The sequence below is a fragment of the Paroedura picta genome, chromosome 4, assembly GCF_049243985.1.
Source record: "Paroedura picta isolate Pp20150507F chromosome 4, Ppicta_v3.0, whole genome shotgun sequence".
NCBI lineage: Eukaryota > Metazoa > Chordata > Lepidosauria > Squamata > Gekkonidae > Paroedura > Paroedura picta.
Window position 1 is genome coordinate 29,151,350 of NC_135372.1, and position 25,252 is coordinate 29,176,601.

A 25,252-nucleotide genomic window follows, 5' to 3' on the forward strand; every position below is an offset into this window, starting at 1 on the left:
CCCAGAGGGTCAGTAAAGACTAAGGTGGTGGGCCGAGCACTGCCTTTGGGCCCAGGAAGCCTGGGTTATCAGCCCCATTGATCGGTATCTGAAAATGGCTCACAACAGCAGACTCCCCAACATCCAGTGAGAAAAGGGGGCCCTTTTGCAGGCTCATGCAGGCTTCAAGCAGGAGAAGCCAAAACACCCACCAGCACACGTCCCTTCTCTGGAATCTCGTTTCTCACGTGGCCATCCAGAGCGGCCTGCCCGCCTGCTCCGATTAGCACAGCAGGCACTGACAGCCAAGTGCCTCACGAGGAGAGGCAGCGTGGCAAGCCACGCCTCCGTAAAACACAGTCCGTGCGTGTCTGTCTGTCTCCCGCCCGCCTTTGCCAAGTCTGGCCCATCTGTAAGCGATTCCTGACAAGCAGGGAGGGAAGTGAGGTCTGTCCTTTGCACAGGCGCCTGGCAGGACTACCAAGCGCTTCCACCCAAATGCCAGGAGAGGGACGTTGCCTCACTCGCCGGCAGGAGGCCACCCACCCACTCCAGGGCCCATGGAGAGCAGATGAATCTCCCTCACTGGGTAAGTGGCATTCATCAGGAAGGTCATGGGAGGTGGGGGAACCACTGGGGCAGGACTTCCTTCTCAGAAGGCTAACTGCCCCACTTGTTCAGTCATTTGATCTTGGAACTCCTTGGGGTTAAGAATCCCTTTTGGGGCAGTGACAATTTAGCAAGTGCAACAGTAGAGGTGGTGAAAAGTGATGTCTATTTGCAGCTGATTGTCGGTCAGCCCGTGGAGCTTTCCAGGCTAGAGCAGAAGAGGAGTAGTCTGCCAAGTCCTGCCTCTGCATAGCAACCCTGGACTTAGAATCACAGAATCATAGAATAATATAGTTGGAAGGGACCTCATGGGTCATCTAGTCCAACCCCCTGCACTATGCAAGACTTCCTTGGTGGTCTCCCTTCCCAGGAGTAACCAGGGTGTAGTCTGCACGGGGCTTTTTACCCACTCCCAGTTCGAATGAATCCCTCCCGTCTACACTGAATTCGATTTCCATTTTTATTTGGGGCGCTTTACATTTTCCCTCTGCAACATGCATGATTGATTCATGGCGACCCAACCTTTCCCCTGCGATATCCTGGGTGTAAACTGCACGGAGCTTTTATTCCAACCCCAGATCGATTCAGTCCCTGCCCTCTACACAGAATGCGATTTCCGTTTGGATTTGGGGCGATTTAAAATTTCCTTCTGCATCAAGAAGGATTGACCCTACCTTTAGTGTGCAATATCTCAGAGTGCTTTTAATCCTCAATATCCATTTGGGAAAGAAAGCTCCGTGTTAGAGAACCTCTGATAGGCTACACCTGGTCATGTGACACGCTTGCCTTAAAGGAGAAGCCCCCAATTTCTCTCTATTTCTATCGGTCCTGGATTTTTCCTCCGTCCTCTGCCTTTTTCGATCCTCTCCCCCACCCCTCCAAGAAAAGAAAGAGGCTCCCTGCTTGGCTCCTTTCCCCCCCCCCTTCAAGAAAAGAAAGAAAGAGGCTTGGCTCCCCACCCCCTTCTGAAATACCCTAACCACATGCAGAAGACTTTCCTGTTTCAATGGGGAGGGGGGGAGATGAAGAATCGAGTTCAAAGCGATCTGAATTCAACAGAATTGACAATGGAATAAAGAAAGTAAGTGCAGACTCTGCCCTGGAGTGGATATAAGCCTCGATATTTCAAAAATCACCATGAGAAAATGTGTAGATGTCTCCTTTTTGCAATTTAATTCACTGCCTCGGAGCAAAGCAGTCTTCCCTGATTGGCCAGGGCGTCAGTTCAAAGACTTCCTGGTTCTCGGTTGCAAGGCTTCCCTTAAAGTGACTGTGCTCCAGAAGCCCTGACTTCTCTCAGCAGAGATTTGCCTCTTGGATTTATTCCCCTTCCTCTGCCATCTCCAATCCTGCATACGACCAATTTTATTGGGGGGGGGGAGGGACCTGGGTTCAAATCCCTGCACTGGACAATTGCTCTCCTGTATCCTTGCCTAGCTCACAGGGCTGTTAAAAGGAATGATATGAGGGTGCCACAGACACTGCCTGGAGATCTTCAGAAGGACGGTGGGATAAATATCAAGCAAACAAATATCCCACTATTCTTCATGGAACCCTTGAGGCAGCTTAGCAACCACATGATAAAAACACAAGGAAATAAGATTAAGCTATAAAACCACACAAATAAATAACAGTAGTGCAAAAGGAAGGCCATTACAAAATCACCGGGGGAAAAACCATGCAAGCTGTTCAAAGAAGCTCAGATTCCCGGTTATTCCTCCCCACCCCTGTATTTTTAGCCTCACAGTACCCCCCATAAGGTAGGCTAGGTCAAAATGAGGGTTGATTAGCAGCATGTGACAAACCCCCTAGATGTGCCTGAACATCCCTTCTGAACTTGAGGCTGTAACTCCTTTGGGGCGAGACATCTCTCTTCTTTGCTAAGGACAATCTGAGGAGAGGAGCATAATCAAAATAACATGGCTCTCCATATGTCCATGGACTACAATTCCAGCACTGGCATGGGCATTGTAGTCCATGGACATCTGGAGAGCCTCTGTTCGGCCATTCCAGTATTATACCATGCTGCCTCTACATGATTTAGGGCCATTCAGAAGTGAGCTGGGACCAAGGAAAGCTCCTTCCCTGCCTCAAATTGTGTTTGCCTTGTAGGTCCTGCTGGACTCTTTTCTCCTGCTCCAGACAGACTGACATGGGCACCCTTCTTGACCTGTGAGGTAGGTTAGATTGAGAGTGTGAGGCTAGCCAGCAAGCTTCCACGGAAAGGTCTCCAACCTAGATCTCCTAGACCCCCTCTCCAACTCTCTAACTACACCAGAGCACCTCTCTAGTATTTAGGGGGTCCCTAATGCAGCTGACCCCAACCCCCGGTCCGGGGACAAGGACTGGTCCGTGGATCAGTCGGTACCGGGCCGCGGATCCTCCTCATCCTTCTCCCCGGTTGCTGCCTTGGCGGCTGCCCTGCCACTCTGCCGCTAGCTCACCATTGGTGCTCTCTGGCGGCGCCATGGATGGGGCTCCCCTTTGGCATGGCACTGCACAGCTGCTGCTGGCAGCGCCCCCCAGTGGGCAGCAGGAAGTCAGGGGTGCCAGCGGGACGTCCCTCGGCAAAAGACTACCCCCCCCTCCAGGCCTCAGTAAAACTGTCAAGCGTTGACCGGTCCCCAGTGATAAAAAGGTCGGGGACCACTCGTGTAGTAGTTAGGAGTACGGACTTCTAATCTGGCATACCAGGTTCGATTCTGCGCTCCCCCACATGCAGCCAGCTGGGTGACCTTGGGCTTGCCACGGCACTGAGAAAGCTGTTCTGACCGAGCAGGAATATCAGGGCTCTCTCAGCCTCACCCACCTCACAGGGTGTCTGTTGTGGGGAGAGGAAAGGGAAGGCGACTGTAAGCCGCTTTGAGCCTCCTTCAAGTAGGGAAAAGCAGCATAAAAGAAGCAACTCTTCTTCTTCTACAGTGATCCTCGGCTGCCCTTCCCATCCCTCCGTTGTGATACAATTTTGCCTCATTGAGCACTATTTACCTCACAAGAGAAGACTGAGGAGAAATAGGCCCCCACAGTGATCCTAGGCCACCATACTTGAAGGACTGTCATATGGATGGAGCAGAGTTGTTCTCTGTTGCCCCAAAGGATCGGACCAGAACCAATTGGTTTAAATTAATTCAAAAGAATTTTTGTCTAAACATTCGGAAGAAGTTCCTGACAGAGTGGTTCCTCAGTGGAACAAGCTTCCTCGGGAGGTGGTGGGTTCTCCTTCTTTGGAAGTTTTTAAAAGGTCAAGGAAAAGGTATCCCCTGTGCAAGCACCGGGTCATGTCTGACCCTTGGGGTGATGCCCTCTAGCGTTTTCATGGCAGACTCGATACGGGGTGGTTTGCCAGTGCCTTCCCCAGTCATCACCATTTACCCCCCAGCAAGCAAGCTGGGTCCTCATTTTACCGACCTCAGAAAGATGGAAGGCTGAGTCAACCTTGAGCTGGCTGCTGGGATTGAACTCCCAGCCTCATGGGCAGAGCTTCAGACTGCATGTCTGCTGCCTTACCACTCTGCGCCACAAGAGGCTCTTTTGGAAGTTTTTAAGCAGACGCTAAATAGTAATCTGACAGAAATGAGTGGGTGAGCTGCAAAGGATGTGCCAGTGTTTGTCTCTTGTGGCCCTTCCTTGCATACCCAGGGAACTGCTAATCGCCACTGTGGTGAATTTCCTCCAGGCCAGGCTGGATTCTGGAGATTTTGGATGTGTGTGTGTGTGTGGGGGGATCTCTTGGCCATGAAACTGGAGTCACTGTGGGTGGGAAGGTAGTTGTGAGTTCCTGAGGGCCGTCCCGATTCCATGATCCTAAGAAACTTTTACGCCAAGCCAACTAACGCACACTGCATTTTATGTTCCCACAGTAACAAAGTGACTTTCATTCTTCAAAGAGTACTAATAATGCATTTTTAAACCCCCCCCCCCCAAATGGTTTCTTTCTGAAAATGTGTAGGGCACGGACAATTTTTCCCCACAGCTTCAAAATTTCCAGAACTTTCACATTTCTGTTTCATTGATGCCTTCCCCCCCCCCCCAATGGAGACCCAAACTGTCATTCTCCTCTCCTTTTTGCCCTTTGTGGCTGACTAGAGCAGCGCAAAATCACCCAATCAGCTTCCACGGTTGAGTGGAGATTCAAACCCGATTCGCTCAGAGGCTAATGTGACACTCTGTCTAACCAATAACCATGTGGATCTCTGTGGCAGAAGGCGGGGTTACGGTAACAGGACAAAGGAGGACAGAAGACAACTACCTCCACGGCTCTCACTGTCCGCTGGCTTCACCTGGATTGGACGTGCCATCTGCAGAGAGAGAGACAGACAGACAGACAGAGAGAGGGAGAGAGAGAAATCAAATGTTTAAAAGTTGGGTCACATCATCCAGCTACATCTTTTCCACTTTCATTCATGCAGCACCTGTAGCCGCATTGCCTGTAAAACTGAGAGCACATGCCTTAGAGTTCATTCATTCCAAGCTGAATTTAGCCATAAATTCGATTCAGACAGAACGCAAAAAGCAGGGTTCATTAGACTAGGGTTTGATTGGGATGTGAGTCACTCCTCATGCTTTGATTAGGCTGGGCGGAATTCTAAACCATGGTTTGAAGTTGGTTGATTAACCGGGCTTCGATTTGGTTCACACATAGTGAGAAACCAGGAATCAGTCAGTCTATGGCAAGCAGAAGAACACGGCCCAGAGCTTCCCAAACGTTTAAAGTTCCTTTTGAGTTCTTCTGGCACAGGTTGGTGGGTCCAACCACAAGATGTCTGCCACAGGAAGTGACACAAAATGTCAGGAGGGAAGAAAATAGGTATAGCTCTACTAGTAACTGAACCAAGTTTGAGTCCCGGGACACCTTTAAGACCAACACAGGTTTATTGCAAGGGTAGTCAAAACTGCGGTCCTCCAGATGTCCATGGACTACAATGCCCATGAGCCCCTGCCAGAGTTTGCTGGCGGGGGCTCATGGGAATTGTAGTCCATGGACATCTGGAGGGCCGCAGTCTGACTACCCCTGGTATAATCCTTCAAAGTGTGCCTTGCCAGGAATCCCTGTTAGTTATGTCAAACCAAGACGGGAAACCACAATTTGGAGATGATTTATCAGTCAGGTTGAATTCAGGGGTTCATTAAGCTGATGGCGGTTAGTGTGCCTGCCTGAACATGAACCAAATACCACAATGGTTAGTTGGGGTCTGTAAAAAACATGGGCTGAAGCTGGGTTAGTAACAGGTCTGCACCATGGTTTGACATAATATGCAAACAGAGGCATGCAGGCTGATCCCCTGACGTCACCAACCCTGCAGTGCAAGCCAAGAAGAAGAGCAAATATGCTTTCGTGGAGGCAAAGGACCATCCAGGCCCAGTTCACAAACAAGCCAGAATCACCCTCAACCACGGTTCTCGATCGTGTCTGAGTCGAGCCATGCCCCTGGAGTCAAGCCACCATTCCCTCAGCCACTCTTGCCTGCAAAATGGTGGCCTACCTTACAGGATGGTTGTGAGGATTCCTGGGATGGTGTCTGAGAAGCACACAACCGAAAACAGATTAAACAAGCAGAGAGGAGAAACAACAAGCACAGCACAAGTAACAACGGGGTGTCGTCGACCCAGAAAAGTGCCCCAATGAAGTAGGGGTTCAGGATACCACGGAGGCAATGGGTGCAATTCCTGATAAAACGTGCTTATGCGGAAGGTGCGTGAGATGGCGTGGACCCGCGACCTCTGGCATTCAGCGGTGGAAATGAGCTTGTCTTCAGTGCACCCAGTACTCCCACTCTTGGACGCAGTTGCCAACCTGCAGGCATGACCTGGAGGTCTCACAGCATTAATATCCAGGGTGGCAGAGATCAGTTCCCCAGGCGGAAAAGGTTGCTCTGGAGGGTCTATGGCAGGGGTGGGCAAACGGTGGCCCTCCAGATGTCGATGGACTACAATACCCATGAGCCCCTGCCATCCTTATATATATATATATCCATATATATATCCATATATGTGTGTATGTGTATGTGTATGTGTATGTGTATGTGTATATATGTGTATGTGTATATATATATGTATATATGTAAGTATGTGTGTATGTGTGTATGTGTATGCGTATGTCTGTATATGTGTATGTGTGTGTGTATATATATATATGTATATATGTGTGTGTGTGTGTGTGTGTGTGTATGGATATATACTACCCCTGCTTTGGACCATAAACAGCATACATTTCCTCAAAGACAAGAATTCCCGCCTTCCACTTCCCACCCCCAGGCTCTAGCGCCCGTTGCATTCCTGGATACAACAGGAATTAACACTAGTTGTATATAAGTTGGGATTCTCCAGGGATTTCTCAGTTCAGTTGTGCCTCTTGTACCACGATGCGGAGCTCCTACTAAAGAGCTGATTGAACTCCCTGTGGTCTTGGCTTCCTTCGAACGCACGGATTTAACAGTGGGCACCAAGGATGCCACTTTGACTGCAAAACTTGGAAGGTTCTTGGCTTCTGGGAGACAGAGTGATGCAGTGATCAGAGTACAGAATTAGAATTTGGTTCCAGTCTCTATCCAGGCAGGTCGCAGGCTGTGGCAGCTCTCTCTCTTTCTGGTCCTAGCCTTCCTCACAGGGTTACTGTGCGATCAGATGCGAGAAAGGTAGCTGAAGAAAGATTCATGAAGTCCTGTGTGCTGCATTTTACAGATTAATCTGACCTCCGCTCCACCCCAAAAAGATGTTGGGGGATCTACCGTGTCTCCACTCTTTTGTATACAGTGTGGAGAGACTAAGCCTGGCCTACCTTGCAAGACTGTCGAGAGGAGCACAGAAGGACAATGCCTGGGAAGGGCTCAGGACCCTGACGAAGGCTGTGGCCAGCAATTGCCTCGCTTGGCTCCTGGAATCTGAATTGTAAACCGCGTGGAAAGCAGCAGCAAGAAGCAGGGGCAGTGGCGGTGTGTGCGTGTGACATGAGCCCATTCAGTGCATAAATAGCATTAAAGAGGAAAGAATCGCCAAGGCTTAGAGACAGCCGGCAGCATCTGCTGCTAGAGAAGCCAAACAGGGAGAGGGAAGGGTGTGCAGGGAACATGTTACATCCATGACCATATCTGCGCATGTGTGCACAGAGCCCAAAATGCACAGGGTTCCTCCCTCCCTTTGAGAGATTTCAGCTCTAGAGCAACCTGGAGGGCCTTGGGATGCTGCCCAATGCACGTTTTTTAAAGCAAGCCTCTCTCCAAAAAAGAAAAACAAGCACAGGGACCAGAAAGCAGGCGGCATCCTCGGCCAGGAAACGCATCTCTTGCGACAACCGCCGTCGCTTAAGCCCACCCCCTCAGCTGCCCGTCTCCCCCCCCCCTCGCCACCTCCTTCCCAGTTGGCTTGTCACTCCACTTGGGTTAAAGGGGGGGGGGAGAGTGTTGTCATGGCAACAGCCCTGCGCCACTCGGAATTTGACATTTGTGGTTTCCATGGCAACTGGCTCTTGGGGCCTTTCTCTTGGCTTTGGGGAGGGGGGAGGGTGGCAGGAAGGTGGTGGGGGGGACAAGATTAGCTGCTTCAGAGGGTCTTCCGAGGAAGTTTAGTACATGTGTGGAAGGGAGCAATTTCAGACATGTCAGCCTCATCTAGGCTATTGTTATTGGGGGGAGGGAGGATGTTGTGTTTGTGCCTTTTGCATCAAGACCCATCTACAAAAACCCATCCAAACCTCTAAGCCCCCATTTCAGTCCCTAAACCCATAGACCGGCATTGCCGTTATCTGCAATCTACTGCCACCTTATCTAGGGGTGCCAACTCTCAGGTTGTGAAATTCCTGGAGATTTGAAGAGGACAGGGACCACAATGGGGTACCATGACTCAGCGTCCACCCTCCAAGGGCCTGTTTATCCTAGGGGGAACTGATCTCTGCAGTCTGGAGATGAGCTGGAATCCCAGAGGAGCCCCAGGTTGGCATCCCTCGCATCAGCTGGAATCCCAGGAGGTCTCCAGGCCTTCCCCAGAAGACCCCCATGGTTCCTCCAAGGGCCCTCCTTGTGCGCTCCGGGCTGTTCAGAGGTAGGAAAGCAGCCCCCACCCCACCCCCAGCTTCAAGGCCAAAATGCCATCTGATCACTTTGGAGAGCCTAAATCAAGCTGGCCCTCTTCTCTTGCGGCGGTGCTGTGGGAAAAGCCCGAACAAAGGGCCAAGCTCAAGGGGGGGGGGGGAGTGCATGATGCATTCATATGCCCCCCCCCTTCACAATGAACAGTTGATCTATTTTTTGTTTGCCAAAAATGGATCACGCAGGCAGCCGCCGGGGTGGGGGTGGGGAGTGGGGTAGCCGAAAGCTGCTTCCTTCTCTGCCTTGCCTGGCTGCACGCATTCGGATGCTCTTTCGGCTCTCAGCCCCGTTCCAGGCACAGGATTCAGTCAGGCTAAAAGCGGCAGAATAAGGGGAGGGGAAGAGGGGAGGGACTCCGCAGGCTGTGCCAGGCCCGCCGTCAGATACATTATGGTGATAAGGTTGCCAACTCCAAGGACGGGCCTGGAATGACCCGCTATAGACCCAGGCAAGAGAGATCGGTTCCCCTGCAGAAAATGCTGGCTTCAAAGCCTGGACTCCCTGCTAGGGATGCCAGTCTGCTGGTGGAACCTGGGGATCCCATTGAATTACAGGTCATCTCCAGACTAGAAGAATAGTTGGTTCTTATGCCATGCTTTTCACTACCTGGAGGAGTCTCAAAGCAGCCCTCCCTTCCTCTCCCCACAGCGGACCCCCTGTGAGGTAGGTGGGGCTGAGAGAGCGCTGACAGAGCTGCTGTGTGAGAACAGCACTAACCGGACTGTGACTAGCCCACAGTCCCACAGCTGGCTGCATGTGGAGGAGGAGTGGGGAATCGAACCCAACTCACCGAATTAGAGGCCGCCACTCTTAACCACAACAGCAGAGCAACTAAAGAGACCTGTTCTCTTGGAGAAAATGGCTGCAACCCTATTCTCTGCTACGCTCCCTTCCCAGGCACCATCCCCAAATTTCCAGGAATTTGTCAAAGCAGATTTCACATGCTTCCAGGGGGGGGGGGGGGCTGGGGATCCCCTGCAGTTATAGCTCATCTCCAGGTGACAGAGATCATTTCCCCGGAAGAAAATGGTTGCTGAGAGGTCCTCCCTCCCCAAACCCTGCCCTCCTCCTGGCTCCAGGTGTTTCCCACTGGTTGCCCTCCCCCATATGGCCAGGAGGCACAAAGGTTCAGGTGGCCTGCTGAGGATGACAAGGCTAAGAGATGGGATCCTTACTTCAGTACCCTTCTAGGCTAACATTTGAATCCAGGGACACCTCGAAGACCAACAAAGTTTAATTCTGGGCATAATTCTGCCACTGGACTCAAACTCTCCAGAGGTCCATGGACTACAACTCCCATGAGCCCCTGCCAGCAGCATGCTTCAGGCCAACAGGACAGCCCACCTGGATTGCACTTCTTAGTATCACCCAAGTGGTATTGTGGGGTAGCTTGAAAGGCATCGGCTACAAGAATATCGTAACACGGGTATTAACTGCGTGTGCTAAATGCAGAATGGACTTGCCCCCTGTGGACATGCAGGCGAAGCCTTGCATCTTCAGCATGCAAGGGAAAAGTTCTCAGGGCCTGCTTAGGAGTCCTTGGTGGACTGCAATCTGCACACCTGCCGTTCTCCTCCCCAGAGAGGCTGCAGGAAAAAGACTATGTGTGTGTTGGGGGGGGAGGGGAGTAATATTAAAAACCCTGCCAGGAAAGCTGAGGTGTGTGGAAGAAAGCAATTAGTCAATCTTTAATTACTAAAATGAGAGGATCCCAAGTTATATCTGCCTGGAAACCCTTCTCTCTCCAAACAGAAATCCACCCTCTGATGCCACATGTTAAAAGTTTCAGGATGTGGCTTCTGTGCAGTGAGGGCGGAAGCACATTTGCATCTTCTGGGCTCAGATTTATTCAAATTCTCCCCTTTTTTCTGCACCGAGAGGTTTAAGACCACTGGTATCTCATGTCCCTTCTGGCTTCTGCAGGGAAGTATTTTCCTAAATGTCGTAGTGACAGGTCCTAGAGTTTAAACCAGGGGTGGGCAGAACTGTGGCCCTCCAGATGTCCATGGACTACAATTACCATGAGCCCCTGCCCCTGTTTGCCCACCCCTGGTTTAAACTGTGGTGCTCCAATTCTTTAGCACAAATCCCATTTTATCAGGAGGTGAGGATGGGATCCTGACTCTAGTTATACAGTGCTGAGTTAAAGGCACTCTGCATGTGCTCAGAGGCTTGAAATTAATGATGAGAGACAGATGCCAGACTGAGTGAAATCAGGCATCTGTTTTTCCTGATCCCCCCCCCCCCCCCCGAATAGCTCCATCTACCCCTAAGGCCAATTTCCCTCCCCCAGCAGTGTCGATAGGAATACTGGTTTCTGCTCACTGTTTTCACATCACTTTTTAAACAGGAGAAACACAAACACGGAAGAACAAAAGAGATGAGGGGACAGAGCCACTGGGAATTAATTTGGTCGGAAAAGGGTAACCAGCTCATCTCTAGCCCTCTTGCCTGTTCCTTCGCATACCACCTTCCCAGGTGCATTTCCCCTCCTATATTCTCAACAAAAAGGGTCAGAGATTTCCCATTTAAAAACACTAAAGCAAGGAATTCGTGGAGGGGCAGGGCATGTTTCATTCTGATGGGCAGACTCCCATCACTGGCTAGGGGCATGAACTCCTAGTTTAGCCCTCCATTTGATATTTAAAATAGAACTCATTTCCTTTGATTTATGCTGAAAAAATTAGCCCTCAAATCAGTGGCTGACAATAAAACTCACAGAATCCTAGAGTGGGTCATGCAGTCCCAATCCCTGCTCCATGCAGGATAAGTCTCTGTCCAGCCCCTGCTTGAAGACTGCCAGTGAGGGGGAGCTCACCACCTCCTTAGGCGGCCCATTCCACTGCTGAACTAGACCCACAGAATCCTAGAGTGGGAAGGGGCCACACAGGCCATCTAGTCCCACTCTATTAAAAAATTATTCCTGATATCGAGCTGGTACCATTCTACACACAGTTTAAAGTTTAAATCCATTGCTGAGGGTTCTATCCTCTGCTGCCACCTGGAACTACTCCCCTCCCTCCTCCAAGTGACAATCTTTCAGATACTTCAAGAGAGCCATCCTGTCCCCTCTCAACTTCTTCTTCTCCCGGCTGAACATTCCCAAGTCCCTCAGCCTTTCCTCAGAGGGCTTGGCACTCAGGCACCGGATCATCCTCACCTCTCTCTTCTGCACCCTCTGAATTTTGTTCACGTCCTTTTGGAAGTGAGGCCTCCAGAACTGCACACAATATTCCAGGTGCGGTCGAACCAATGCAGTATACAGTGTGACTATGACATCTTGTGATTTTGACGTCATGCCTCTTGCTGATACAGACCAAGACTGCATTTGCAAAAAGAATATGAAACATTTCTGAGACCTTCTAGTTTCCTGGGTGTTCTTTTTCTAAAACCAAGTCTCCAGTCCTTAAGACTAGCCCAGAACTGCTGTGCCTCATGACTCTATGCCAGGGGTAGTCAAATTGTGGCCCTCCAGCATTCGCTGGGGCTCATGGGAATTGTAGTCCATGGACATCTGGAGGGCTGCAGTTTGACTACCCCTACTCTATGCCCATGCCCACCTCAAGTAAATGCAGAATAAATTATGGTCAGTGGAAAACCCTGCAGAATAAGCAATGGGAAAGCAGAAGCATTTTGTAAACCTTTCCAAGGATATGCAGCAACAATTATCCCGCCACTATAGTCAGTAAAATTCATAGAGTCTTAGAGTTGGAAGGGACCTCCAGGGTCATCCAGTCCACCCCCTGCACAAGTTTGTAGCCTTCCTCCGACTTAAGCAGCTTTGGATCCGCAGGTTTATTGAGCAGCGTGCCAGGACAGAGGATAGGCTTGCCAATAATTCCAAAATGGGCTGGCAGGATAGTCCGCTTGGAAATTGGCCGTCTTATTGAACAGAAACCGAAAAGCATATTGGAGCCAATCACAGCTCACGGGGCTGCCAGAAAGCCTTGCCAGAGCCCAAAGATGCCAAGAGAGATGCCCTGCCAGTATGTGGCCACCATATGATTGTAGTGTGTGTGTGGGGGGGGGGGGGCTGCCCAGTGTTCTCTGGAATGGCACAGCTAGACAGTCCGTGTCGGGTGTCCGGATCTCAAGCCCATTTTATTCATAAACAGCAGGCCTAAGAGCCCTTACGTGCTGCGGTGTATATGCCCTCCATAGTGCAGATGCCCTCACAACCAGCCTGCAAGGTAGGCAACAAGGCTGTGGCTCAGTGATAGAGCATGCCAAGGTCCCAGGTTCAAGCCTCAGCATCTCTAGTTAAAAGGGTCAACTGATGGGAAAGGTCTCAGCCTGAGAAGCAACTGTCCATCTGAGCGGACAGTGCCGCCCCCAGAATGACCAGTGGTCTGGCTCAGTTTCATTTGTGTGTGTGAGCGGAACCGGTAACAAGATGGAAAAATCCTGCAGACTGCTTTTAAGTTGCCTGTAAGTTTATCCCCATGGATCAAGGGGGGATCCCAAGGGCAGAGAGCTGCCCCACCCTTCTGCCTCCTGGGACCCCCTGCAGTTACTTAGGAGTAAAGTGGTGACCTGCTCACACATCGCTTATCACCTCTCTGAGTTTGCGTTTGGGATTCTTCTGCCTGAAGAAGTCCAAACCAGAATCTGAGGCCTTTTGCCTGTGCCACCAAGCTATCAACTCCCTCCTAAGAGATTGCCTTGTGCAGCTGGGCAGGGCTTTGGTCTCTCCGACATGACTCTGTCATGAATTATGAGTATGGATCCTGCATGGTTGTGCACAGTGTAGGGGGTTGGACAAGGTGAGCTCTGAGGTAGCGCAGAGGAAGCCAGTGTCATGCCAACGCTGTGACCCCTCGGGAAAGGCCAAGCGACCCCCGGGTTGAGAACCACTGATCTAGAGGTTCCACCAATGAGTTTCCAAGGAATTCCAGGGCTCCGTGAAAGACAGCTTGGAAGCCACTGCTACACAGACAAAACACACACCGGCACGAAGTCAGGAACATTCAGCCCTGTCCCCAAGCAGGAAGCCTAGCTCTTCCTGTCTGCAGCCACACCTGCTGATCCTAAAAGACACCCCAATCCCCCACAAGGCAAAGGTGGCTGTGGGTGATTTAAGAAGCTACACAGGCGGCAAGTGTAAAATATTTAAATGACCATTAAAGAGTAAGGTGACAGTTCCTTGTGGAGCATCCTTCTTGCCAAGGTGAGTGATAGCCGTGCTATGCAATACCTCCACCTGAAATCTCTGCTTTATCACCTGCCCCGAACCATTGGGCACCAGTCTTGCACCAGTGCAAAATTGGAAATCATGGCGGCAGTTGTGCCATAGGATCGCCAAGAGTCGGACCCGACTGAATGGCTGACATCATCATCATCATCATCATCATCAAGTGGATTGGGCAGGTGAACTGAGTCGGCCAATAGTCCACACCATTGGTAGTCACTGCGGCCCCTCCAGAGGTCCATGGACTACAATTCCCATGAGCCCCTGCCAGCAAATGCTGGCAGGGGCTCATGGGAAGTGTAGTCCATAGACATCTGGAGGGGCCGCAGTTTGACTTCCCCTGGTCCACACGCAGCAAGGACAACTCTGCACCTTCCTGGGTGGAGACATTTCATGGCCAGATGCTCTGCTCACCAGTCAGAATCCTCTTGGCCCTGGGGATCAAGTGATCCCAGAGGACCAATCGCATACCACTATGGAGAGAGTGGCCAGAAAACTCCTCCTTCCTCACCTCCCTCCAGGGCACCCTGATTCAGGATAGACAAAAGGAAATGCTTCTTGAAACAGAGAGTGATTGAAATGTGGAATTCTCAGCCAGAGTTTGTAGTGATGGCCACAAGGATAAACAGCTTTAAAGGGGGGATTAGCTAGATTAATAGAGAACTATCAGTGGCTACTAGTCCTGGGGGCTGAAGGGAACCTCCACATTCAGGGACATTAAAGTTCTGAATCCCAGAGGCAGGAGGCAACCTCAAGGGAAGGCCTCAGCCTCTACACCCTGTTGTTGTTATTGGGCTGGATTCTTGATATGGCAGACCTTGGGTCCAATCCAGCACGTCTCTTCTGATGCTATTCCAGTGCCATCCTGAACAGAGTTACACCTTTACAAGCCCACTGACTTCAGTGGATGCAGGCGAGTGTATGCTTAGGACTGCACCTATGACGTTGTCAAGCATTATGTGTTGGTGGGGGCAAAGGCTGTCCCTTATGGCAACCCCACAGGGATGGGAAGGCAAGAAGCAGTGGGACATTGCCTGCCTCTGCACGGTGGCCATGGAAGTCCTGGGTGGTCTCCCCTCCAAGCACTTAGCAGGGCTTCGCTTTCTGGATCTGATGAGATCAGGCCATACAAGTCAGGACAACATGGCAGTGGGAATGGCCATTCAGTAGCAGCTGGCATACTGCGACCCTGCAGGGTTTCCAGGGCAAGAGGTGAACAGAAGTGGCTTGCCCTGCCCTGCCTCTGGGTAGCCACCCCGGACTTCCTTGGTGGTCTCCCATCCAAATAATAGGCAGGGCCGATCCAGCCTAGCTTCCGAGATCTGACACCGTTGGGGTAGCCTAAGCCATCTAAATCAGTTAAACATTAAAGATCAGGACTTTATTTTTTTTTTAATGCCAACAATCATATTTTAAAATCAAAGCTGGTTGCAGTCATCCAATATCTGAGCACACATCTGGCAAACATTTGCACATCTGGAGACTGCTGGAGGGAGAATGGGTGGAGAGCCACAACTGAAGAAGAAGAGCTGGTTTTCTATATTTCACTACCCAAAGGAATACCAAAGTGGCTTACAAACACCTATGAAGAAGAAGAAGAAGAGTTGGTTCTTATATGCCGCTTTTCCCTACCCGAAGGAGGCTCAAAGCGGCTTACAGTCGCCTTCCCATTCCTCTCCCCTTTGTCTCCCCATAACAGACATCCTGTGAGGTAGGTGGGCTGAGAGAGCTCTGAGAGAATTGTTCGCCCAGGACAGCTCCAAGAGAACTGTGACTAACCCCAAGGTCACCCAGCTGCCTGCATGTGGAAGAGGAGCGGAGAAGGGTAGGGTTTGTGCATCCATCCCAGGGGATTGGTCATGCTTCTATCTGCATGAGATGATGATGAAGCATCAGCAGTTATACATTCATAGAGTGGGAAGGGGTCACACAAGCATCTAGTCCAGCCCTCTCCTCAAGGAACTGAACTCCTCACTGCTGAACTAGACTCACAGAATCCTAGAAGGGGAAGGGGCCACGAAGGCCATCTAGTCCCACCCCCTACTCAAGGCAGGATCAGCCTCAACCATCCAGGATAAGGAGCTGTCCAGCTGCTGCTTGAAGACCGACAGTGAGGGGGACGCTCCCCACCTCTTTAGACAGCCCATTCCACTGCTGAATGACTCTGTTATAGATCCCCCCCCTCCTATCTAGCTGGTACGATTTTACATGTAGTTTCAAATCATTCCAGCAGGTCCTCTCCGCTGCTTCCAACAGGAACCACTCCCTGCCCTTCTCCAAGGGACAACCTTTCAGATACTTTCAAGAGATCCCTCCTGCCCCTTCTCCTCCTCCTCTTCTCCAGGCCGAACATTCCTAGGTCTCTCAGCCTTTCCTCATAGGGCTGGGTCCTCAGGCCCCAGATCATCCTCTCCATTTTGTCCGCATCAGAAAGGAGTCTTTGTCAGGGGCAGGGGACCAGCAAGAGCCGATGATTGTGAAGAGTCAGTCCCAAGCCTGGACACGTCATCTCTGCTCCGTGATCATGGCCGCCCCAAGACGACCACAGTCAGAAGCACTCGGCTCTCCGCAAAGACAGAGCCATTACACTGCATTAAAATCACACAGCCACACAAGGTGGGGGCAGGCCTGGTTGATCATAGCAATTATGGGGATGCTGTTCCTAGGAAAGTCTTGGCAGGACACCCACCGGGAGGGAGGTTCTCAAAACGGACGTGTCGCAGGCCCTGTTGGAGCCACGCGTGTCTTTCCGTGTTGTCTTGATTTCCTGCCTTGAGGCTGTGAGCGTCAAGACGCTGATTTGTTCTCAGCTGAGTCCTCTCTCGCACACATTGCTTGCCCTTCTGCTGCAGAGACCTTCCACAAGCCAATGGGAACAAATGAATTAGATAATCAACAGTTTCTGTGAGCAGAAGCTACAGAGGAGGTCGCCTGTTGTGGCTCTGAATGATTTCGTACGCCTGTGCATTCTAGACAACCTCCCTGAAGACAGGCAATTCAGATCTTATCTTTGCACTGGATCATTCAGGGTGGATATGCGGCAGAACGACAGATCCATGGAGAAGCCTGCCTGTTGTATTTCTTCGTAACTCCCTGTTCTGACCTCCATTCAAACCAATATGTAGTTTTATACCATCTCTGTCTTGGGAATGGCTGAATCATCCAATCATTGAATCACTCAGGTTCCCTGTTGCCGTTGGGCACCAGGATAACTACCTCCCCTCCAGAGAAGGGTGCTTGTTGCACCCCTGCATGTGCCTCTATACTGAGTTGGCCTCCTTCCAGTAAGGAATGGCCATGCTGCCTGCCCCCACTGCCAATTTGGCATCTAAGGGCACTGTCAGGAGAAATTTCAGTACCCTCCTATGGCACTCATGGCTTGACTGGATCTGTCAATCAGAACATCAGAAGAAACCGGCTGGATGAGATCGATGGTCCATCTCATCCAGCCTCCTGTCTCACACAGTGGCCAACCACTTCCTCTGGAAGCTCAACAACAGGGCACAAAGACATAGGCCTTCCTCAGATCAGAACACCAGAACAGCCCTGCTGGATCAAACCAGGGGTCCATCTTGTACAGCATCCTAAAAAGATCAGAAAATCCCTGCTGGATGAGACCAGTGAGGGTCCATCTAACCCAGTCTCCCATCTCACACAGGGACCAACCTGTTCCTATGTAGGGCCAGCAACAGGACAGAGAGGCTGAGGCCTTCATAAGAACTTCAGAAGAGCCCTGCTGGGTCAGACCAGGGAGGGTCCATCCAGTCCAGCCTCCCCTCTCATACATTGGCCAACCAGTTCCTCTGGAAGGTCAACAACAGGGCACAAAGACAGAGGCCATCCTCTGATCAGAAAACAAGAAGAGCCCTGCTGGATCAGACCAGTGAGGGTCCATCTAGTCCAGCATCCCATCTAAAACAGTGGCCAACCAGTTTATCTGTAGGGGCAACAACAAGGCAGAGATGCTGAGGCCTTTATAAGAACTTCAGAAGAGCCCTGCTGGATCAGACCAGTGGGTCCATCTTGTCCAGCACCCTGAAAAGATCGGAAAAGCCCTGCTGGATGAGACCAGGGAGGGTCCATCCAGTCCAGCCTCCCCTATCACATAGGGGCCAGCCAGTTCCTCCAGACCACCACCAACAGGATGTAGAGGCTGAGACCTTCTCCCAGTATTGCCTCCTGGCTCTGAGATTCAGAGGATTAATGTTTCTGAATGTGGAGGTTCCCGTCAATCACCACGGCTAGCAGCACATTAACAGACTTCATGAAAACCTTTTCAAGCTGTTTATTCATGTGGCCATCACTACATCTTTTGGCAGTAAATTCCACATTTTAACCACTTCCAATGTAGAATGGTTGGCATTCTCCAAGTGGCGGAGGTGGCAAAATCCTCGTGCATTGCTCCTGGCACAAAACACAAGGTGTGGACCGCAGCCTCTTCTGGCCTCGGAATCCGGGATCACGCCTGTTTCAATTCTCCACCCCAACCCCCCAGCATCACGTAGGTTTGGGGAGTCCCAAAAGAGAAGCCCCATCAGCCCCGACTTGTCAGAAGGTGCCCGCCATTGCCATGGGAACCATGAAGTTAATTAAGGCCTCTGAGCCGCTGGAGCCAAACTGGGGGGAGGCCCTTCTTGTCACAGCGGAGCTCCGGAGAGCCTGAGTCCCAGCCATGCACGTCTCGACAACAAAAGAACATTCAATTAGTGGAGATCCACTTCGTCAGCACATGATTATCAGTCAGCCACGGATGGAGCTCTTCTCCATCAGCACCTCCTCACTCAATGGAGACCCCTGGGGCCACCACCCTGGCTCACTCCTGGGAGGGCGGAAACAGCCCCAGCTGCCCAGGGCTGGTTTCTGTTGTTCCGGGGCAAGGGAGGGTCTTCCATTCCGGCATCTGCTAACAGGCGACACAAGGGGTTTCCGCCCGGGACATAACGTGCTCCATTCCTTTAAAAGACAGGCCGGTGAGGTTGGTTCCAGTGTGAGCCAGCATGGTCCAAAGTGCAGATTTCCCCACCTCCCCCTAGCACTGTGCAGATTTCAGCATTTCCAGAAAAGAAGTTAACAGCCTATGCACACCCATAAGTTCTTTTGTCTTACTGGAGGTGCGGGGAATGTAATTGACCCACACCATTAAGTTCAGCTCCGAAGTGAGCATAAACCCAAAATTCATGCACAGATTTAAATTCTAAAAACTCAGGCAAGGGGACAAAGAGACACCTGAACTTCCAGGTCCCTCCCTCCACTCCTTGCCTCAGCTTCATGATGCCATAAGGAAGGTGACAGTGATGGAATTTTGACAAACAGTGCAACTGTTCAGATGGAAGTGAAAGGTCAGTTGTGTTTCCGCCCCTTAGGCATGATACAGACGATGATTTGCCAGGGACCAAGGACCAGAAAAGCAGGACTGAACTCAGGAGCATGCCCGGCTGGCTCTTTCCTTTCCTCTGGTCATGATCATTCTACATTACTTCCTGCAAGCAGTTGCAAAGACAGCTCTCAACAGCTTCTGCTTTTAACAAGCCCTTGCTGAAGAGGGTTATTAGCAGCCAGCTGTGATCACACACCTGGGCAAGTTAAAAACCTCTTGCTAAGAGAAACTGGAAGGCAGGGAAGGGAGAACAAAGCTTTTCAATATTCCAGAAGGATGTGCCACATCTCCTTTCATACGCTCCCAAAGAGGTGCAAATAACATAAAATTGCGGGGGGGGGGAGTGGAAGAATAGGAAAAGGAGGGGGGGAATGTTGTAGTATTCATTTTTTTGCCAAAAAGAAGAATACATTTCACGTTTGTTTTTTTATTCCCAGGCAGGAGTTTTAATTTTGTTTTTAAGGGGAAAAGGCTGCCAAATGGAATTCAGGAAGCATCCCCATTCAAAGGTAGGGATGCATGACACGGAAAAAAAAAATCATTCTGTGTTTAGTAGGATTGCCAACATCCTGATGGTGTACAAAAGAGTAAAAACCACTGTGAAAGGACAACACTTCTTGACAAGAATTCACACAGTACAGAGAAAGTTTATCTGATGCTTTAAAAGAAGGAACAAAACAATACAATTCTACAAAATGTTGCATAACTGCAGGAATGGCACTAGATCTTGGACTTTAAAGGTAAGTAGCAATACCTTGAACCTGATTTGGTCCTCCACTGGGAGCCAGTGCAGCGGGGAGAGCATGGGTCGAATGTGCTCCCTCTACCCAGTTCCAATAAGGAGTCGGGTCACTGCATTTTGCACCAGTTGAAGCTTCTGGATCAGATAGCAAGCTGCAGCTCAACATGACGAAATGCCTCCCTTGTTATTTCAAAAGGAAGGTTTTTTTTCCTCTTGCCTTTCACATGTTAATTGACCTGGCCAGGAAGCAGGTACCTGGAATGGAGGGAGGGAGAGCTTCTTCTTCCCAGGACTCCTAGGTGAGGCGTGGGAGGGACAGGAGAGTACATCTGATCCTGAGCACAGGAAGGAAGGGTCTTTAGGGGGTACAGCTGTAGGTCTTTGCCTGCTGATCATCAGGGAGGGAGCCTGCTCTTGGAACTTCAGGGGAAGGCTTCGATTTTTATGTCCTATTGTTGGCCCTCCAGATGAACTGGTTGGCCACAGTGTGAGACAGGAGGCTGGACTGGATGGACCTTGACTGGTCTGACCCAGCAGGGTCCTCTGCCTTGTGGTTGGCCCTCCAGATGCAGCTCCTCCTCCATTCCCTTCTGGCCAGCAGCCTCAATCGTATAGGATTGCCAGGTCCCCCCTGGCCACTGGCAGGGGATGGGGGGCAGGGTTGCCAGATCCAGGTTGGGAAACCTCCGGAGATTTGGAGGCAGAGTCTGGGGAGGGCAGGGACCTCAGTAGGGTCCAATCCTATGGAGTCCCCCCTCCAAAGCAGCTGTTTCTTCCAGGAGAATCGATCTCTGTAGTCTGGAGATGAGCTGTGATTCTGGGGGATCCCCATGCCCCACCTGGGGCTGGCATCGCTTCACCCAAAAGCCATAGTCACTGGCTTATTTATCCCCTGGTCTGGGCAGGTGAGTTGATGAGTAAGCAGGTGATCAGTTGGCAACCTGCCACCCATCACAAGGAGAAGGAAGGAGGAGTGAGGAGAAGGGATGGCTTCTGCTGCACCGGCTGATGGCGAGAAGGTCTGGGGGAGGCCACAGTCCCAGGAAAGACGACCAGGGACTGTGGCTGCTGCTACTCCACAGTCGAGGGCTGGTGATCTGCCTTCTGGGGCTTTCCAGTCTCAGCAACCATCCAGCAATGCCCATTCCTAGCTCCAGTCCTGGTTTCTTTTCTTTGATGTTGACATACCTCGTGATTACCATTTTCCTAATAAATCACTACTTATCTATTGCATAATGCGCTAATGGAGTTAAACCCTACAGTTAAAGCTGTGTTCTGCTACCTTTTACCATTATTACAGATATGCTTGGCTTTATAGTTGTAGCTCTGCAAGAATTGTAGGCGTTTCTCTTTGCTTCTGGGAAGGAAATCTTGGCCTGGACGGCCCATGCTAGCTCGGCCTTGCCATATCCTAAGCAGGGTCAGCCCTAGGGTGGGAGACCACAAGGGAAATCTAAGGATGCTGTGCAGAGGAGGGCTATGGCAAACCAGCTCTGTTTGACACTTGCTCAGGTTAATATGGGGTGGGTGACCATCCAGGAAGTCCGGGGTCCCTGCCCAGAGACAGGCATTGGCGAGGCCACCTCTGTTCGTCTCTTGTCTTGAAACGCAATGAGGGCGTGCCATAATCCGGCCACAACCCTAGGCAGCATTTGCATGGAAGACTCAAAGGAAATCCAGTATTGTTACACAGGAAATGGCAAACCTTGAACTAGGGTTGTGCGTTCCGGTGCGCTTCGGCGGCTTTGGCGATCACTGAAGCCTGAAATGGCGGCACTGCCCCTCCCCTCCACACTGTGGCGCTGGCCGCTCTGGGCTTCAGTGATTGCTGAAGCGGCCGAAGTGCGCCGGAGTGCACAACCCTACATTGAACACCCCGGAAGAGTCGCCATGACACCTGCCCCTTGACAGCGCTTCCTACCCCCATTGGGAGAAAGGAAGGCCACACGCAGTCCCTGTCTCTCCCCTCGTCCATTTTTATCCTGCCCTTCTTGTAAGGAGCTCTAAAGGAGCTGACTGATGTGGAACACATCTTCTGGCGTGCCCCCTAAAATGGAAACGGCTACGGATGTGAAGTCAGTAGTCCCTCCCCAGGGAGCACGGCAGAAGTGGCAGGAGGAGGCCGAGGCAGCAGCCGTGCCAACCCCCAGGGGCCCAGGCAGTGGCTGCGTTGCCGCCGCCGATCTTCTGAGTTCAGTCCCGCCCTCAGGAGAGTGGGGATGGACCTTGGAAGATGGGCAGCAGTGGTGGCGCATTTGGCAGGGCTCAGGGACAGCCCTCACCAGCCGGCCATTACATGAAATGTGGTCCACATAATAGCTGAGAAGCTGCTTGTCAAAAAAATTATTTTCCCTCACAACAGCCCTGCAATGCAGGTGACCAGCTCATGTTTAACCAGCAAGCAAAATGGGTGGAGTAGAGGATTTGTATCCAATTCACCTAGAATCTCACCCCAAGGGCTCTTCCTGCTTTGGCACTGGTGAGACCAATCTGAACAGTGTCTCTTTCTCTGCACAGAAGCAGGATGGATGTGATCCCAAGGGCCACCCTGTTCAGGAAGAAACCTCTTCTCCTTCTCCGTATCCATGGACAGGGGGGGCGGAAGTTGTGCCTTCAGCATATAACACAGATAAGCAGCAAAAGAGGGCACTGAACCTTGCTTACCACCATCCTTGATGACCACCATAGATGACAATTGTATGGAGATATTTTTCTAAAAAATTTCATTTGATTTCTGGTGCGGGAGGAGGCTTCTATGGATTCCATGGACAGCAAAAATCACCAACAAGGAAATACTAGAGAGCATCAAGCCTGATATGTTACTGGAAGGCAAAACCACAAAACTCAGGCGCACTTACTTTGGTGGAATTTTGGGCTGGATTGTCATCAATAGGACAATGACACCCAGCTCTATCTCCTCATGGATGGCTGCCGGGATTCCCCCCCAGAACTATTTGCCAGATGTTTGGAAGCAGTGGCTGAATGGCTTGAGAAAAGTCATCTGGAACGCAACTCTCCAAGATGGAGGTCCTGTGGCTGGGAAATCGGAGGGCTGGAAACGAAGCACACCTACCCACCCTGGCCGGGACACAACTTACAACTGCACCCCAAGCCAGGAATCTGGGAGTTACCATAGATGCCTCACTGACTCTGGAGGCACAGGTCAAGAGGGTAGCCTGCCAGGCATTTTTCCACCTTCGCCAGGCACAGCTACTAGCGCCCTACCTGTCCTCTGAACACCTGGCCACAGTGATCCATGCGACGGTCGCTTTCAGAATAGATTTCTGTAACTCGCTCTATGTGGGCCTGCCCTTGTTCTTGATCCGGAAATTGTAGCTGGTGCAGAATGCAGCAGCTAGGGTCTTCACAGGAACATCTTGGAGGGCCCACATCCAGCCTGTGCTGAGGCAGCTGCATTGGTTATCGGTTGCGGCCCAGATCCAGTTCAAGGTTTTGGTTTTGACCTTTGCCATCTAGGACCCACATATCTGAGGGACCGTCTGTTGCCTTATGCCCCCCGCAGAGCTTTGCAGGTACTAATTTGTTGGTTGTTCCCGGCCCGGCCTCAACTAGGGCCACGGCCTAGTTGGAATGAGCTCCCGGAGGAGCTGCGGGCCCTGTGGGAAGTTTCTACGTTCTGCAGGGCCTGCAAATTGGAGCTCTTCCACCAGGTCTATGGTTGGGGCCAGGGTCTGAGTAGAAGATCTGATTGGTGTCCCAAGGTGCCGTGCAGTGGCTCTCCTCTTACCACTTCCCCATTGGATGATGTTTATGGGGGGGATGTAGTGGATTTTTACCGCCATGTTTCGAGAGCCAACTTGGTGTAGTGGTTAGGAGTGTGGACTTCAAATCCAGCAAGCCAGGTTTAATTCCACGCTCCCCCACGTGCAGCCAGCTGGGTGACCTTGGGCTCGCCACAACACTGATAAAGCTGTTCTGACTGAGCAGTGATATCAGGGCTCTCTCAGCCTCATCTCCCTCACAGGGTGTCTGTTGTGGGAAGAGGAAAGGGAAGGCGACTGTAAGCCGCTCTGGGTAGGGAAAAGCAGCAGTCTTCAAGCAAAGGTTGGATACATACTCTTCTTGGATGCTTTAGGATGCTTTGGGCATATCCTGTGTTGAGCAGGGGGTTGGGACTAGATGGCCTGTATGGGCCCTTCCAACTCTATGATTCTATGATTCTATATAAGAACCTACTCTTCTTCTTGATTTATGTGTTGTAATTTTTATGTCCCTTTTAATTTTAATGGGGTTTTATCAGGGTTTTTAATTGTGGACAATTGTAACCCACCAGGACCCAGTCTTGGGAGTGGCAGGAAATAAAAATCGAAATAATAATAATATCATTTGATCCAACTCTGCTAGGACTGGTCGGAAACCAGGCTGACAAAGAACATGGCGGTTAGACATGATCAGAATGGAGACAACTCAAAGAAGTGGTACAAGATCGAAAGACATGGAGACAGATGGCCCCCAGAATCGCGAAGATTCGGACACAACTGAATGGCTCTCATCATCATTAGATTAGATATTTTCCCTAGAAACATATGCATAGATATGCCACTTTGTTATATTTGTGTTTCTACATTATATGATATATGATATATGATATATGATATATGATATATGATATATGATATATGATATATGATATATGATATATGATATATGATGTGTGTGTGTATGTATTATTTGCTGGACTTTGATCACCCCCCTTCTTGTTCTTTGCAGGGTTTTTTTTTTAACAAAATAAATATTATTAAAAAATTATCTCTTTACTTTTAGGCATGAATATCACTTGGCCTATGTCTTGCATCTCCAAACTACTGAGATTTATTTTTAAAATTTTCATCTATTTAAAACATTTGGACTTCCTCTTCTCACCATGACAGGCCCCCAAGGCCTGCACAACTGATGGTAATTAAAGCACAGTGAAGATTTCCCATGAAAGAAGAGAAGATGATAACCGAAACAACCAGCGCAAGAGAAACAGACGGGCAGCTGGAAGTCACAAATGGAATTACCTAAACTGGTCTTTCAACAGAGGCTGATGGGGAAATAGAAGAGGCACCTGTCAGATATACCTGGGGAATGGCATTCCACTGGGGACCACCACCCAGAAGACCTCCTACCCCCCCCCCCCCCGCCCATCACTCACTTCAATTCTAAATGTGGAAGGATTCTGCAATGCTCTTTCCCTTACAAGGTTGACATTAAACCCCAATTCCCTTACAAGGTTGACATTAAACACCACATCACATCAGCTCTTTTGA

General features: G+C 50.6%; 1 protein-coding gene and 1 long non-coding RNA gene across 6 annotated transcripts in view; one reads left to right on the forward strand and one right to left on the reverse strand.

Annotated features, from left to right (window-relative positions):
- The window catches only part of CELF5 (CUGBP Elav-like family member 5), a 68,328-nt gene that overhangs the window by 24,867 nt on the left and 18,209 nt on the right, over positions 1-25,252 (reverse strand). For 3 of the 5 annotated variants that reach the window (XM_077332117.1, XM_077332115.1, XM_077332120.1), the window contains one exon: positions 4,835-4,886. In XM_077332117.1, coding sequence (XP_077188232.1) covers positions 4,835-4,886 — 52 coding nt within the window. The remainder of the gene's footprint in view (positions 1-4,834; positions 4,887-25,252) is intronic. The other 2 variants (XM_077332118.1, XM_077332116.1) reach the window with 1 other exon arrangement.
- On the forward strand, positions 330-24,802 carry LOC143835039 (uncharacterized). The gene is made up of 3 exons (XR_013229973.1): positions 330-568; positions 19,675-19,746; positions 24,345-24,802. It is a non-coding gene; the product is annotated as an uncharacterized LOC143835039 (long non-coding RNA).